Below are 13125 nucleotides of genomic sequence, written 5' to 3'. Positions count from 1 at the left end.
CAGATGCATGTCACCAACTCTGAAGGGATGAGGCTGGAGGTGGGATGTGACCGGGCTCAGGGTGAAATGGGCCCAGGTGCCCGAGGGCTTCTCTCCTCCCAAGCTGCCATGCTTCCTCCCTGCCCTCGCTCAAAATGAGCGGGAGCAAACTTCTCCTAAAGCGGAAAAACCCCATGAGCTTTTCCCCCCATCAGGAGGAAGGGAAGGTCCTGGGTGCCCTGCACAGCCGGCCAGCCTGCCCCCCCACCCCGCGCAGCTGCCTGGCACGGCAGACAGACACACACAGGGCTCCCTGGGGGTGGCAGCGGATGGCGGGCACACGGAGCTGCTTTGCGTGTCATGCAGTGGCAGCCTCGAGCACAGAAATACCTTCGTCTTCATCACCGTCATTATCCGCTAAGTCCTCGCCCTGTTTCTTAGCGCTGGCTCCTAGGGACCAAACACGAGGAGACAGAACAAAAAGGAAAACAAAAGGAAATAAAAACAAAACAACAACAATAAAAAAAAGAAAAAAAAACACAACAAAAAAAAAAAGAGAATTCAAAAATAGCATGACAGCAGAGACAGTGGGGCCACGCCTGTGCCCCACAGCACTGCTGGCTACTCACACTGCACCTCTCCCAGAGCCAGGGCAGTGTAGGGCACGGGCAGGACTGCCCCAGGAGTTGTGCCAGGATGCCACTTCACCTGGGCCCCTTCCCAGATCCTCCCTGGGGAGGGCTGGGGTGCCAGGGAAGACATGAGTGGGGCTGTGGCAGCATCAGCGCTGGTGGTGGATGAGTCTCTCAAAGCACTTGCCAATCCTCCTGCATCCCAGCCTGGCCCCCACCTGGTCACACACCCTCAGCTCCAGGCAAGGCTCCCTCTCCCAGCACCCAGCTGTGAACAGGAGCCCTGCTCCCAGCTCTGCTGCCCCTGGGGACAACTGTCCTCTGCAGAGCTCACACCAAAGGTTACCTTGCATGGCCACTGACCACCAGGCAGGGTCCTGCCCATCACCCCCACATGGTGTGTGGCCCCCTGTTGTGCCTGGCCACAGACCACTGGTGCCACTGCACCAGACCACCACAGCATACAAGGGTCCCTCGTGACAGGTGCTCCCCTGAGCTGCCTGGCTCCATCCTGCACCAACTCCCCTCTTACAAGACTAGCTCCACGTTTCACTGAGGATTGCGAAGGCACCAATCAGCTTGACCTGACCAGGTCAAGGCAGAATCCTACACGTGCTGGTTTCTGTGACATCCTGAATGCCTTACAGTTGTTCCGTGTCCCTTCACCAACCTGCAGTGCTGGGGCATGGGCCAGCCCAGCAGCCCCAGCGGGCACTGTGAAATGCTGCTGTGCATAGCTTGCAGTGAGCCTGGCACTTCCTGAACTGCAGCCAGCAGGAGCCAGGAGAGGTGGCCTGTGGGCTGGCAGGGAGCAGGGGTGTTGAAAAACCTGTGCCAAAACCCCACTCCTGCAAAGGACTGCATGCCAATGTGGACACAAAGGCAAGTGGCGCCATCCCTGTGCCCTGGAGCTCTGAATTTCAGGGAGAAGCTGAGTGTTCTCATCCCCTTAGAGCTGCAGACCAGTGCCTGCAAGTCCTCTGCCCCCAAATACCTGCAACAAAAAGCTCCCCAGGTGATGGTGACCTCTGGGGAGACAGCAGCGTTTCCCCCAGGCAGGACTTATCCACACAGTGCCTGCACTGCCCCGTGACTTTCCCCTGAGATGAGGGGCTCTGACACCCTGCCAGGCACCCGGCTGATCCCAGGGTCCTGCTGCCACCTCCAACAGGCCCCATTGCCACACAAGGGTTTTCACAGCCCCCAGCAAAGCTCTCACGAGCAAGGGGCAAGCCTGTAGCTGCATGGAACTACAGGACTAAATGCACAAAACTGGTCAGAAAGACAAAACTGGGGAGCCGTGCTCACTGTCAGTCTGGGAGTGGCATTCTGCAGGTGACACGGGAGGTGGATAACAGAGATGGCAGCATGGAGTGGGACGGGATTTGAATTTAAAAGGAATCTGTCATGGGGGAGGAAGAGATCTGAAATTGCTGTGAGGCAGCTCCATCAGGGCGAGAGGCTTGCAGAATGACCTTAAGCAGCCATGACCTGCTGGAGAAAGTCTGGAGGAGCAGTAACCAGAAACCTAGAAAAATCCAGCAGGCATGAAAAGTTTGCAGAAGGCTGGGTCACACAAATCCTGGGAGCAGAGGCATGATGGGAGCTACAGCAGCATCCCAACACATGAAAGGCTACTGTGAGGTGGAAGAGCAAGCCCCTCTCAGGCAGCCCTGGGGCTACAGGAGGCAGGATGAGAAGAAAACCTTCCTGGCGGCAAAGCACTCGAAGAGGTGGCTTGGGGAGGTGTTTAAGACCAGGTGGGACATGCTGCCAGAAAGAGGTGAGGTAGAGCTGCTCCCACCCAGGGCAGGGATGGATCAGCAGTCTCCTGTGCCGTCCTGATTTTCTCCAACGCAGGGTTTACCTCCTGACCTACCCATGCCATGCTCTAGCCCTGCCTCCTCCCCTCCTGCTTCACCACCCAGCCATCCTCTGAGCATCTCACATCATTCTCCTCTCCTCACCCAGCACCGCCCCCATCCCTGTCAACTCTTGCCCCAACACCTCAGCCCCAGCATCCCCCCCTTCCTGCTGCGTCCTTCCCACACTCCCTCTCCAGCCCACCCCGCAGCCACTCAGGCCCTTTGCAGGAGGCTGCAAGCTTGACCTACTGTGTTTTCATTAGGAAGAGCTGCAAGCCCAGAAAGCACTTAAATGACGAAGTACTCATGCAATATTTGCTAACCAGTGCTATGCACCAACCTCTTGGTACTTCTAAGGGATAGGGATTTTTCTCTAATGAAGACCACAGCCAGCAAGCCTTCATCCACACCATGCCTCAGAGTTGGGAAGCTGACCACAGGCAGCTGGAGATCATTTTCCACTGCCAAAGGCCCTGGTGCTGTTAAAACCCTGGGACTGGCCAGGCTGCAGCCTCCAGCCTGGTCTCCTTCAGGGGACAAAATCTCTGTGCAGATGAGAATGGAGGAAACAGCTATGAGAACTTGTCAGGTTGTAAAAAAGGGCAGTGGACAGCATCTCTGGGACCTGAGCAACTGTCTTGGCTGAGCAGGGAGGGATCCAGATGGAGACTGCTTCTGCAGAGCTTAGGGACAGCTGGGACAAGCCTAAAGCAACCTGAGCTTCAGGCACTGCAGAAGAGATGGTAGAAAGCAGCACTTGGGAAGCTAAGCAAAGCAGGAGGGCAGTGATGCAAGCTAGGGGGAAGGGGAACAGCAGTGGCATGTGTGTGTGGCAGATGCAAAGCACAAGCCTCACCCATCAGCAGGAAGGCGCCAGGGTGGTTACGGCCAACACAGACTGTTGTGACCAAGTGGGCTTTTTGCCTCTTGCTGCATTGTTCACTCCAGCATAACCCACCAACGCCCCACAGCTCATGAGAGCAATCACAGCTTCACTTCCCTCACCCAGTAACACCTTCCACTGGCTACTGCCACGTTCAGGGACACCCAGCCCAGGAGATCTTTCTCTGCACTAACAAATGTCACCATGCAGAGCCCTGCAGCACCCACTCCCAGGGGTATGGTGATGCCTTAGGTTTTAACTTTCATGTTTTTCAAATCCTGCACTGCCTAGTGTGTAACTCTGAAGTTTCTTGTAGCCTGTTAACTTCTGCTCTCTCATGCTTAGACATAACAAAGCCTCTCCAGGCCTGCTCTCCAAGGACACTCAGAACATCCTAGGCCCAGAATGTGTAAACCAAAGCCTCTAAAAGGGGGGCAAGCTTAGGGAAAACTGCATCATTAACTGAAGCTTTAATTGGATAATTAACCCTGATATGCAAATGAACCAAACTTAAAAAAGTGTGAAGAACTCGTGACCTGTCGTCCACCTTGGGGTCCATCTTGGCAGTGGCCTCTGGCTCCCCAGGGGTACCTTTGAAGGCCCTTCAAACAAATACCTACCTTTATTCCCTTATTCTTGTCTAGTCTCTGTTTTTAGGTGGCTGCTTCAGGCATCAATGGGCTTAAGCCTGTGGATTCACAGCTGGAAAAACTAAAAGGGCTCATGGCTCTTATTCTCCTTACCCATCAAAAACACCCTCCACTAACTCGGGAGGTGAATGTCTGTTGTGCCACTTCACTTTAAGCTGACTGCAAAGTGACATTGTTCGGGCCGATAGGAAGGATGCATACATTCTTATCTAGGCTCTAGGAAGATTTAAGTTCAAGTTCAGTAAAAAAATAAAATCACTTTCCCTGAAACAGGGGCATCCATGCTGGATTTATGCTATCTTAAGTAAACCATACCAACAGCACTGACACCACTGCAAACAGAGATAAAGGAGGGTAAGGAACCTCAGTCCTTGGAGCCTTCATCCTCAGCATGGTGTGGATAAGAGAAGAGCAGCAGCCTGAGATGACACCTTTACAGATCCAAATGTCTGTTCAGGGTGCCCGTAGGCAGCTCCAGCACCCTCTCCTCAGTGCGAGCTCCCTGGGGCATCCACTCCTGCAAAGCAGCCACAATGCTGCAGGGAGCTGGAGCCTCTGATGGCTACATGCACCCAAAGGTCCACCTGCTGCTGGCCACACCATCTCAGCTGCTTCTCTGGGAGTGGCAAGGAACAGGACCAAGACCGGGGCAGCTGTTGAACCTGTTGCTGCACAACCCCACACACAGGGAGAGTCAGATGGGACCCGTGTCCGAGAGCCCTTCCAGCCATCAGCCCTTGCTCCAGGACTGCAGCACACCTTGGTGCTGCCCTGCCCCTCCCTGTCCTGGAATAATGCAGAGGAGTTATCTCCATCCCTGAGTGGACTCTGTAAAAGCACTGCATCCTCTCACGCTCTGCTGCCTCTGACAGCACAAACACCGACCCTCACCTTTGCAAATCGCTCCCCGAAGTGGAAGCAGAGCACCAGGGCGGTGGTCTGCCCACAGCCAGCTCTGCAAAGCAGCAGGCTCTGAGGGGGCTGGGAAGAAGCTTCCAGCAAGAGAGCACTGCAGAATTTGTGCAGCTGTAGGGAAGCCTCAGCTGGTACTTGGACAAGTCAGCTTCTTGGAGAGCAGCGGAGAAGACACGCTTTTCCCGCAGAGCTGCCGAAGTGCTTCCTGAGCCCAGGAGCTGCTGGGAGCTCCGGCCACCCTCACACAGCAGAGGAAGATGCTGGCCTGCATATTTGTCTCTGCAATATTGCAGACTCCTCACAGTCCCAGCCAGAGAGATTTGGGCATTTGCTAATGAAAAACCAGGAAGAGCTGCTAAGTGCAGGGCAACCACATTTTTCCCCTCCAAAAATGACATCCACCTCCTCATGCCCTGCAGCAAGGCTTGCCCAGGCTGGTGATGAAGGGAAGGAAAAATCATCCTGGCGTCTATCACAGCCAGAAACAGGCTGGAAGTGTTGGCAGCACAAAGCATGGGGCAGAGCTGCATTTTGCACATAGGTACTGTACTCTCAGTGTGTGTGTCTCAGTGTGTACATGGTCTTTGGGTGGGCAGCACTATTTTTGCAGCTGAGCCTCAGTGCTGTCAGCTCCCCTGGCACCATGCATGGCTAGTTGCTCTCAAAGCACTGCTGCCCTATATTGCTCCCAGAGAAGGGACCAATGTGTGTGGAGGAGGCTGGCAGTTAGAAAATTTCCATATAGGAAATTACTGTGGTTAACTGGGCAGGGAAACAGGGATGTTTTTCTGTCCCAGAGATAAACAAGCACAACTGATAAATGCTCAACACTTCGTCTGCTCTGAAATACACTGAGCTTAGGGGTGGCAGAAGTCATGAAAACTCCAGTAAGGTGGGAGCTGAGGCATTTTTAACCACCAAAATACTGTTCTGTGAGAGGAGAACTTATCACTGCTCGTTTGTGGCCTTAGAAATAGTAATCATGATTATTCCAGAATGAATCAATGTTCAAATGTTCAACCTGAGGAAATCAGCACTGCAGGTACATTACCCTCTCCCCAGGCATTACTAACCCAGGATACACGATGAGGGGTGGGGGAGCTTCTGTGTTTCATCACAAGTGACTCAATTAATTCAAGCCAACAGCTACCAGAGCCTGGCCAGAGCTGGAGGGAAGTGCCAGCGTCTGGGTGCTTTAATTCCTGGCATGCCACACCTGGATGTCCAAATGGCTGGGACTAGGGACCTGCTGGTCCATGAGTCAACAGAGCCCAGTGGGGGAAAAGGGAATGCCCCCCACCAGATTCCCTGGGAGGTGACCAGAGGCAACTGCAGATGGGCTGCAAAGAAACCCTGCCTGTGAGCAGAGCCAGTGGGAAGGGAAACCCAGGAGATGAGCGCACCCAAGGTGTTTTGTCATGCCTTATATCATCCCCTTCTCCAGCAGTAACCTGGAGCCTGCTTCCCTGGCCTTGGATATAGGACTGGGGGTGGTGGGGGTCTGCCAGCCCTGGCAGCCGGTAGGAGGGCCGGGAGAGGAAGCGCTTTGAAGTGGCTGGTGATCACTGGCACAGCCGGCTCCGGAGGCAGCGTGCAGAGACTCCCTAATGCGCCAGCCCTTTCAGGAGCAGCCTTGGCACTCAGAGAGATGGCGTGTGAATAGCCAGGACAGCAACAGGAAAAGCAAAGCAAAGAAACCAAACAACAGAACTGGGGGAAACGGCTGGAAGGAAAGCGCTCCCCAAACCTCCAAGCCCAGCTGCACTGGCCCCGCCAAACCCAGGGGTGCAGGGAGACAGAGGCTGGGATGCAGGGACCCTGCTGCTGCAGGACGCCCAGGACAGCAGCCTGTGCAGGCCAGACGCCCTGTACTGAGCCTTTCAGAAGAGCTTGGCTGCCTGACCGTCCACACGTTCATCTTTGGGATGCACAGAGCAGCCAGCTCTCCCTGCCTGCAAGGGGGCTGTGTGGAGGGACGGGTGAGGCATTGTGTCTGACATGGGGCCAAGCCAGCTCCCATTTGTACATCTCTACTCCCTTGTCCGTGTCACTGGTTGGGAATACAGGATCATTTAGGGGCAATGGGGGAAGGTCAGTGGAGGCAAGGCAAAGCAGAGATGTGTCTGAACTGGAGGTGCTTGGCTGCCCATGAGGCAGGTAGGGCTCAGGGAGGCTGCTGTGCCATAGGCTGGAAACCAAATCCTTACTGGCAGGACTGGCACTGGCATGGGGATGTGGGCACTGGGGAACAGCCTTGGCAGGCACAAGGGTCAGGGCAGAATCTGCAGCATTTACACAGCCAGGAGAGGCTTTATGCTTTTAACCAAGGAGCTCTGGATGCAAAATGATCAGGGACACAACGGGGGAAAAGCTCAGCCCGGGATGGACTGCAGTCCCCCCTCACACAGCTCCTTCCCTGAGCAGGTCTGTACACCCCCAGTGGGGTAACCCAACCTAAGGGATGGAGGCATTTAAGTGCTACCTGCCATCAGAGGCTACCCCTCATGCCCAGGGACTGGGAGGCTGTCGGTGCCAGTGGGATGAAGGTGGAAGTGCAGGCTCAGCCCAGGAGAAGCTGTTCTGAAAGGCCTGGAGCAACATGAGCATTCTCATGACCTGACCCCAGACCTGTGCTCCCAGCTGGCTGGAGCATCTGTGGGGCTCCTCCCAGTGGGAAGCAGGGGATGGCAGGGTGGGCTGCTTGGAGGGTCCGCAGTCCGGGTGGCAGCACAGAGAGGTGCCGGAGGAGTGCTGCAGGCCAGGGGCCAGCCAGGCACCCTCTCACTCTCTCACTCTCTCTCTCTTTCCTCTCTGTGCCTCTCTGCCGGTCGGCTTGCTACATACCTCCTTTCCTACATATTTTCTTGTTGGGCTTTCGGGTGCATTCCTTGGAAATCCGTTTTACTGTAAAATGAATAAAAGACTACAAAATAACAGGAGGCTCCACTGATGGGAGTGGGCATGCAATCACAACCACGCTGCTACCCTCCCACCGCCCCCGGGACCGCGGGAGGTGGGGAGGGAGCGTCGCCATGGGAGGAAAACTCTGGGCTAGCCGTGCTGGGCGGGAAGGAAGGCATGATGCATTCCGTGGGCCCCAGAGACAGAGGAGTGGAGCCAGCCAGCCTGGGAGAAGCCACTGGCCCGCCAGGCTGCTCTGCTGTGTGCGGCAGACCTGCTGCGGGTCCCTTCTGGCCCGCTGAAAATCCCTGGGGGCTCCCGTTGCGGTGAGGCTGGGGCGGGCGTGCGGGCAGGCGCTGCCTCCTCTGCCCTCTACTTACAGTTCAGGTGGGATCCCCTACAAAGGAAAAGGTTAGACAAGGAGGCACCCAGCGCCGCTCAGCCTCACCCCAACAGGACCACGCCCCGTGGGCCCCCAGCACCCCAGGCTCATCGCTCTGCCGCTGTCCCACCGGCGGACGGAGGAGCAGCCAAGCGATGTGTCTGCCAGTGCACCCCAACCTCCCATCCGTACCAGGGCCCGGAAAAGGGCTCTGTGGTCCCTTTCTTGCCGGAGCATCTTCCCAGGGAGAGGCAGAGAGTGTTCCTCCCAGCCGCAGCCCACGCCCACAACTAGCGCATGGACCTGGGGAGGGTGGGAAGCAGGGAGGAAGGACGAACTCGAACCAACTCAAGACAGAACCTGGCACTCGGCGCCTGTGGGGAGCACAAATCAGCTTGTCACTCTGTGGATCTGCGGTCAGAGAGTCGGATTCAGATTTAGCAATACAAGAGAGGAACCCGTGACGATGCCATGGAGGTGGAGGGGTGGGACGGGAAGGCGTGGAGGAGCAGGAGCACGCGAGACAGAGATGGGAGCTGAGGGCAAGAGAGCAAGCTGCGTGGCCAGAGAAAGCTTTCCACAAACAGACAGCATGCTGCAGGGTCCACAACCACATGCTTCAAACACAACACCCAGGTGAGACCAACCACTGCTGGGGAGGGGTGGAGTGACCCCCCCCTCGCTCTCCTGCGGTCACCCCAGTGGGGACTCACCATCCTCCGTGGGGATGTAGATATTGAGGTACAGACAGTCCTCGTTGGGGTCCTGGATGTACGTGGCCACGATATCCAAATTGGAGGTAAACCAGATGGGCAGCATGATCTCAGGAACGGCGTTGTGGATGTTCTGGGGGCAGACTGGTGAGAAGTGGGTAGCGTTCCTGATGCCTGACCAGGATGGTGGTGGCTCGGGGGGCATGAATCTCTTCTCCCCGATGGGGGGAGCGGCATAAGGAACCCCCAGGTACTGGTCCACGGGCCCCAGGATCTCACTGGGCAATGGCACGCGCACCCCTCGTAACTTCCCATAGTGCGTGTTGACAGTGGGCGAGTAGACCTGGCTCTCCATCTGCACAACCATCGAGGCAAAGCTCAGGACCCAGAGGGTGAGACGCAGGTCCCAGCTGGCCACCAGCTCAGGCACTTGGAGAACAGGGGGGAAGAGAGGGCTTCTCCAGAATATCAGCCACATTGTCCGGGAGAAAAAGCACCAACATCCAGGCCTGAAGCTCCTGGGGCGAGGTCTCAGAGCAACCCCATCACACCAAGCCTCCGATTTGCCCAACAGGAACAGACGGAGCAGAAGAGACAGGAGTCGGGAGTGCGCAGCCCAGCCACACCTTCTGCTGGGTGAGTCGGGAGCACGGACGCAGGGAGATGTGGCACCAGCTCCTCACAGCCTCCCAGCTGCCTGCTGCTGCCTGCCTGCCAGTGGCCCAGCCTGGAGGTGACTGCTGATACTGTGGAGAGATGGAGGGAATTAACAGCAGACTTGCTCTGGAAGAGTCGAAGACCTGCAGCGCAGAAGGAGCCAGGATCTCTGGCTGAGCCTCCCACCCATGGGTGCTCATTGGCTCTGCCACCACCCAGGCAGGTGGCTCTGGGAGCAGGCAAAAGCGGGCAGAAGAAGCAGAGCCTGTGCAGACACACAGACTGTCTGCCCATGCCTGCAGAGCCTGTCCCCAGCGCTCAGGGGCTACCCAGAGTATGGGTGCCAAGATAAGCAGACAGCACTACGTCCCTCCCCATCAGGAGCCTGTTGGACACCACTGGTGCCAAGCACAGCCCCTGCACAAGACCCCACTGGCATCTCTCCTCCCCTGGCTGAGCAGGAGCCGCCTGAGTTCCCACACCACGCAGCCTGTGCCCCTTGCCTGGGCTTCATCACAGCACTGCTCCCCTGTTCGGGTGCCACCACCCCTCATATACCAGCAAACTAGACCCACACGTCCTAGCCAGGCACCCATCTCGCCCACCAACACAGTGCCCATCAGCTTTCCCCCTCCACTGGCCAAAGCAGTGAGACCCCAGGCAGGGCCCGGGTGCTGGGCGGGCAGAAGGGGAACAGCCACAGCGCTTGTGGGCATCTGCCCTCCCTCCCCACCCGCTCCCTGTCCCGGCAAGCCCGGGGAGGCAGAGCTGCGCTCCCACGTCCCCGCCCGGGTTGGCAGCATCAGGAGGAGCAGCTGTGGCAGCCCCCCTGGGCCCGCGGGGAAGGGAGGGCACTGCAGATGGGGACCCGCGGATGTGTGTCAGCGAGCAGAGCTCCTGTGCCAGGGAGCCCTCGCTGGAGGCTGCGTGGATTCTCAGTGCTCTGCCCTTCACCTTCCCGCACCGCCTGTCGCATTTAGGGCTTATGTAAGTGGCCCCCGCCTCGGCTCCCCCCGCCAGCACCGCTGCTCCCGGGGGACCCGGGCACGGGGAGCCGCGGGGGCTGCACCCGCCCGCTGCTCCCCTCACCCCGGCCGGGCGAGCGCAGCATCAGCCGCCGGCTGGCTCCGCTCCTCGGCGGGCGGATCTTCAGCCGGGTCCCCGCGAAAAGGCGGTGGTGGCTCAGAGGATGCTCACTCGTCCTGTCTCAGCCACATGTCCTCCCCCTGGGAGAGACGGCAGCGCTGGTGAGGCACCTCCGGTTTGCCCCAGGGCATCCTTACGTGCCCACCCGGTACATCTCTCCCAAGCTCAGAGGGGAGCAGAGTTGCCTTGAAATTATTGGAGCACAAAATAAGGGCTGTATGCAGATGGGAGTTTGCAGCTCTGGTGGAGGTTCAGTTGGGCAGGGATTCCACAAATAGAGAACACCTCATCCAATGAGGAAAATCCGCAGGGAAAAAACCCACCACCACCAAAAAAACCCCGCAAACCCTCCCAGACAGATAAACAGAAACCCACAAAAAAACCCACCCAAACAGAACACAACCAAAAATGCCCACAGAAGGTGTCTCAAATCTGTACTGCACATGTGCAGGCAACTCACTGCTGGTCATTAAGGAAATGGGTCCATGCTGTGCCTGCCCTCCTGATATGCCCAAAGAACTTGGCAGGCTCAGAAATCAGGGTAACACAGTAAATAGAAACACTCATCTCAGAAAATCGTGGTACTGCACTTGGCCCACCCAAACCGCGAGGCCTTGCAGGGCTGGGCATGCAGGCACCTCTCCAGAGCCTGCATCCCCATCCAAGGGAATGCAGGTAATGCCAAACAAGGAGGGCAGCACATCTCTGTACATCACTCCCCTTCACCTCCTCCTGCCTCACCAGGCAGCGACAGAAACACACCAGCAGGAGCACAACACCGCTGCGTTATTCCCCAAACAGATGCCAAAGCCTAAGAAATAAAAGCTGAGTCAAGGGCCAGAAAAACAGCTGAGGCACTCAGAGACCCCAAGCTCAGATCTGCCCACCACTGCTGGAGCTGCCTCTGCAGCACAGTGCCTTGGCTGCCCTGTTCTGCCTGCAGCTCTGGAAGAAAACTATCATTCATCTCATATTCCTTGCCACAATGCTCCTCCTTCAGCAGAGAACTGACCTTTGCCTAACAGCAATGTCCCAGGGGTGCAGTGCTGGCCCGGGAGCCCCCAAAGCTGTATTCCCAAGCAGGATCTCAAAGATGCTTCAGACCCACCACTCTGCCTGACATTGCTGGAAGGCAAACTGCCCAGTGCAAATCTTCTGCTCAGGTTCCTTCAGGTACCGCAGGTTAGGATAAAGCTAATTATTAATGACTGTCATATCTAATTTGTATGACTGGAAGCTACAGCCAGCTTCCAGTCTTTGTGATAGTGCATACAGTGCTCCCTGCAGAGCCATTTCAACTGATCCGTCATCATTTTCTGTCTTCAGGAGCACCACAGCCCTGCCAGCAGTGGTTCACCAGCTGATTTCCCAGCTCCAGAGCTTCCTCATGGCTGCAGCCACATGCTGCCATGGGCACTGCTGCTCCACCAACTCCTCCAGGCAAGCAATTTCATGGCACCAGGCAGTGCCACTACACAGCTGCCCAGCTGGGCTGCACACACCAGTCACAGGGCTGAATTCACAGCCCACTTTGCATCCTCGGAGCTTCCGCACGCCTACTGTAACCATCCTGTCCTGACACAATGAGGAATCTCTTTTCACAAAACACAGCCAAAAAACAGCTTCTTGCTACAGCTCCTCAGAATTACGCTATGATGATATTCCTCTGGGTTTTTGTTTAATCCTCATCCAGCTCTGAAAAAACATGGGAATCTGAAGACAAAAAAACATAAGCTAAGATAGAATTAAGCACACATTCTTAACTTAAACAAAATGATGCTACAGGACTTAAAACTGTCTCCAATAACGAGTTTTACAAAGCACGAGGCACAGAGGTGAGTTCTGTTAGTGATAGCCAAATATGTCCAGATATGGAGATGCACAGTCAAGGCCCAGCAGCCCTAATGTTACCCTGGAGAGACACAATGCCTTGACACTCAAATACAGCTCACGGTATTTTAACATTTGTAATTCCACATTTGGTTCCATCATTTTTTAAAGACTCTTTGCCTCCATCTGCCCATGTCCGCACAGCACAGAATAAAGGCACCCAAACAATCTCAGTGACATACTTCTAAGCCTTCCTATGTTTGGATTTTTTTCAATTACATACCCAAAAAATGACACAAACCCTATATCTGAAATTCCCTGGGTTTCAAATGCCTGATTTGGGATAATTACAATACCCCTGTAACACATCTTATACCCTCATATTGCTGTTCTGTGCTCTGTGCTTTCTGATGTAACTTCATGTTAACATAACATTTAGGATGGGAATTTAGCCTTAATTTAATGCTGACAGACTGACATAAAAACCCCAGCTTAATCCTTTTCACTGTGGCTTGTTGCATGTGCCTTGCATTGCTGCCTGCTGCCTCAACAGCTCTTAAGCTTCTTGGTCT

General features: G+C 55.8%; 1 protein-coding gene across 3 annotated transcripts in view; it reads right to left on the bottom strand.

Moving 5' to 3' along the window:
- Positions 1-13125, bottom strand: part of NLGN3 (neuroligin 3) — a 39641-nt gene that overhangs the window by 12216 nt on the left and 14300 nt on the right. Inside the window, exons 2-4 of one of the 3 annotated variants that reach the window (XM_048318673.1) lie at positions 8921-9666; positions 7769-7828; positions 370-429 (exon numbers count right to left, since the gene is read on the bottom strand). In XM_048318673.1, coding sequence (XP_048174630.1) covers positions 370-429; positions 7769-7828; positions 8921-9398 — 598 coding nt within the window. In that variant the 5' untranslated portion in view covers positions 9399-9666. The remainder of the gene's footprint in view (positions 1-369; positions 430-7768; positions 7829-8920; positions 9667-13125) is intronic. The other 2 variants (XM_048318674.1, XM_048318675.1) reach the window with 2 other exon arrangements.

Source organism: Corvus hawaiiensis, chromosome 14 (assembly GCF_020740725.1).
Source record: "Corvus hawaiiensis isolate bCorHaw1 chromosome 14, bCorHaw1.pri.cur, whole genome shotgun sequence".
Classification (NCBI taxonomy): Eukaryota; Metazoa; Chordata; class Aves; order Passeriformes; family Corvidae; genus Corvus; species Corvus hawaiiensis.
The sequence above is the reverse complement of the archived record's forward strand: the minus strand, read 5'-3'. Positions and strand labels throughout refer to the sequence as shown.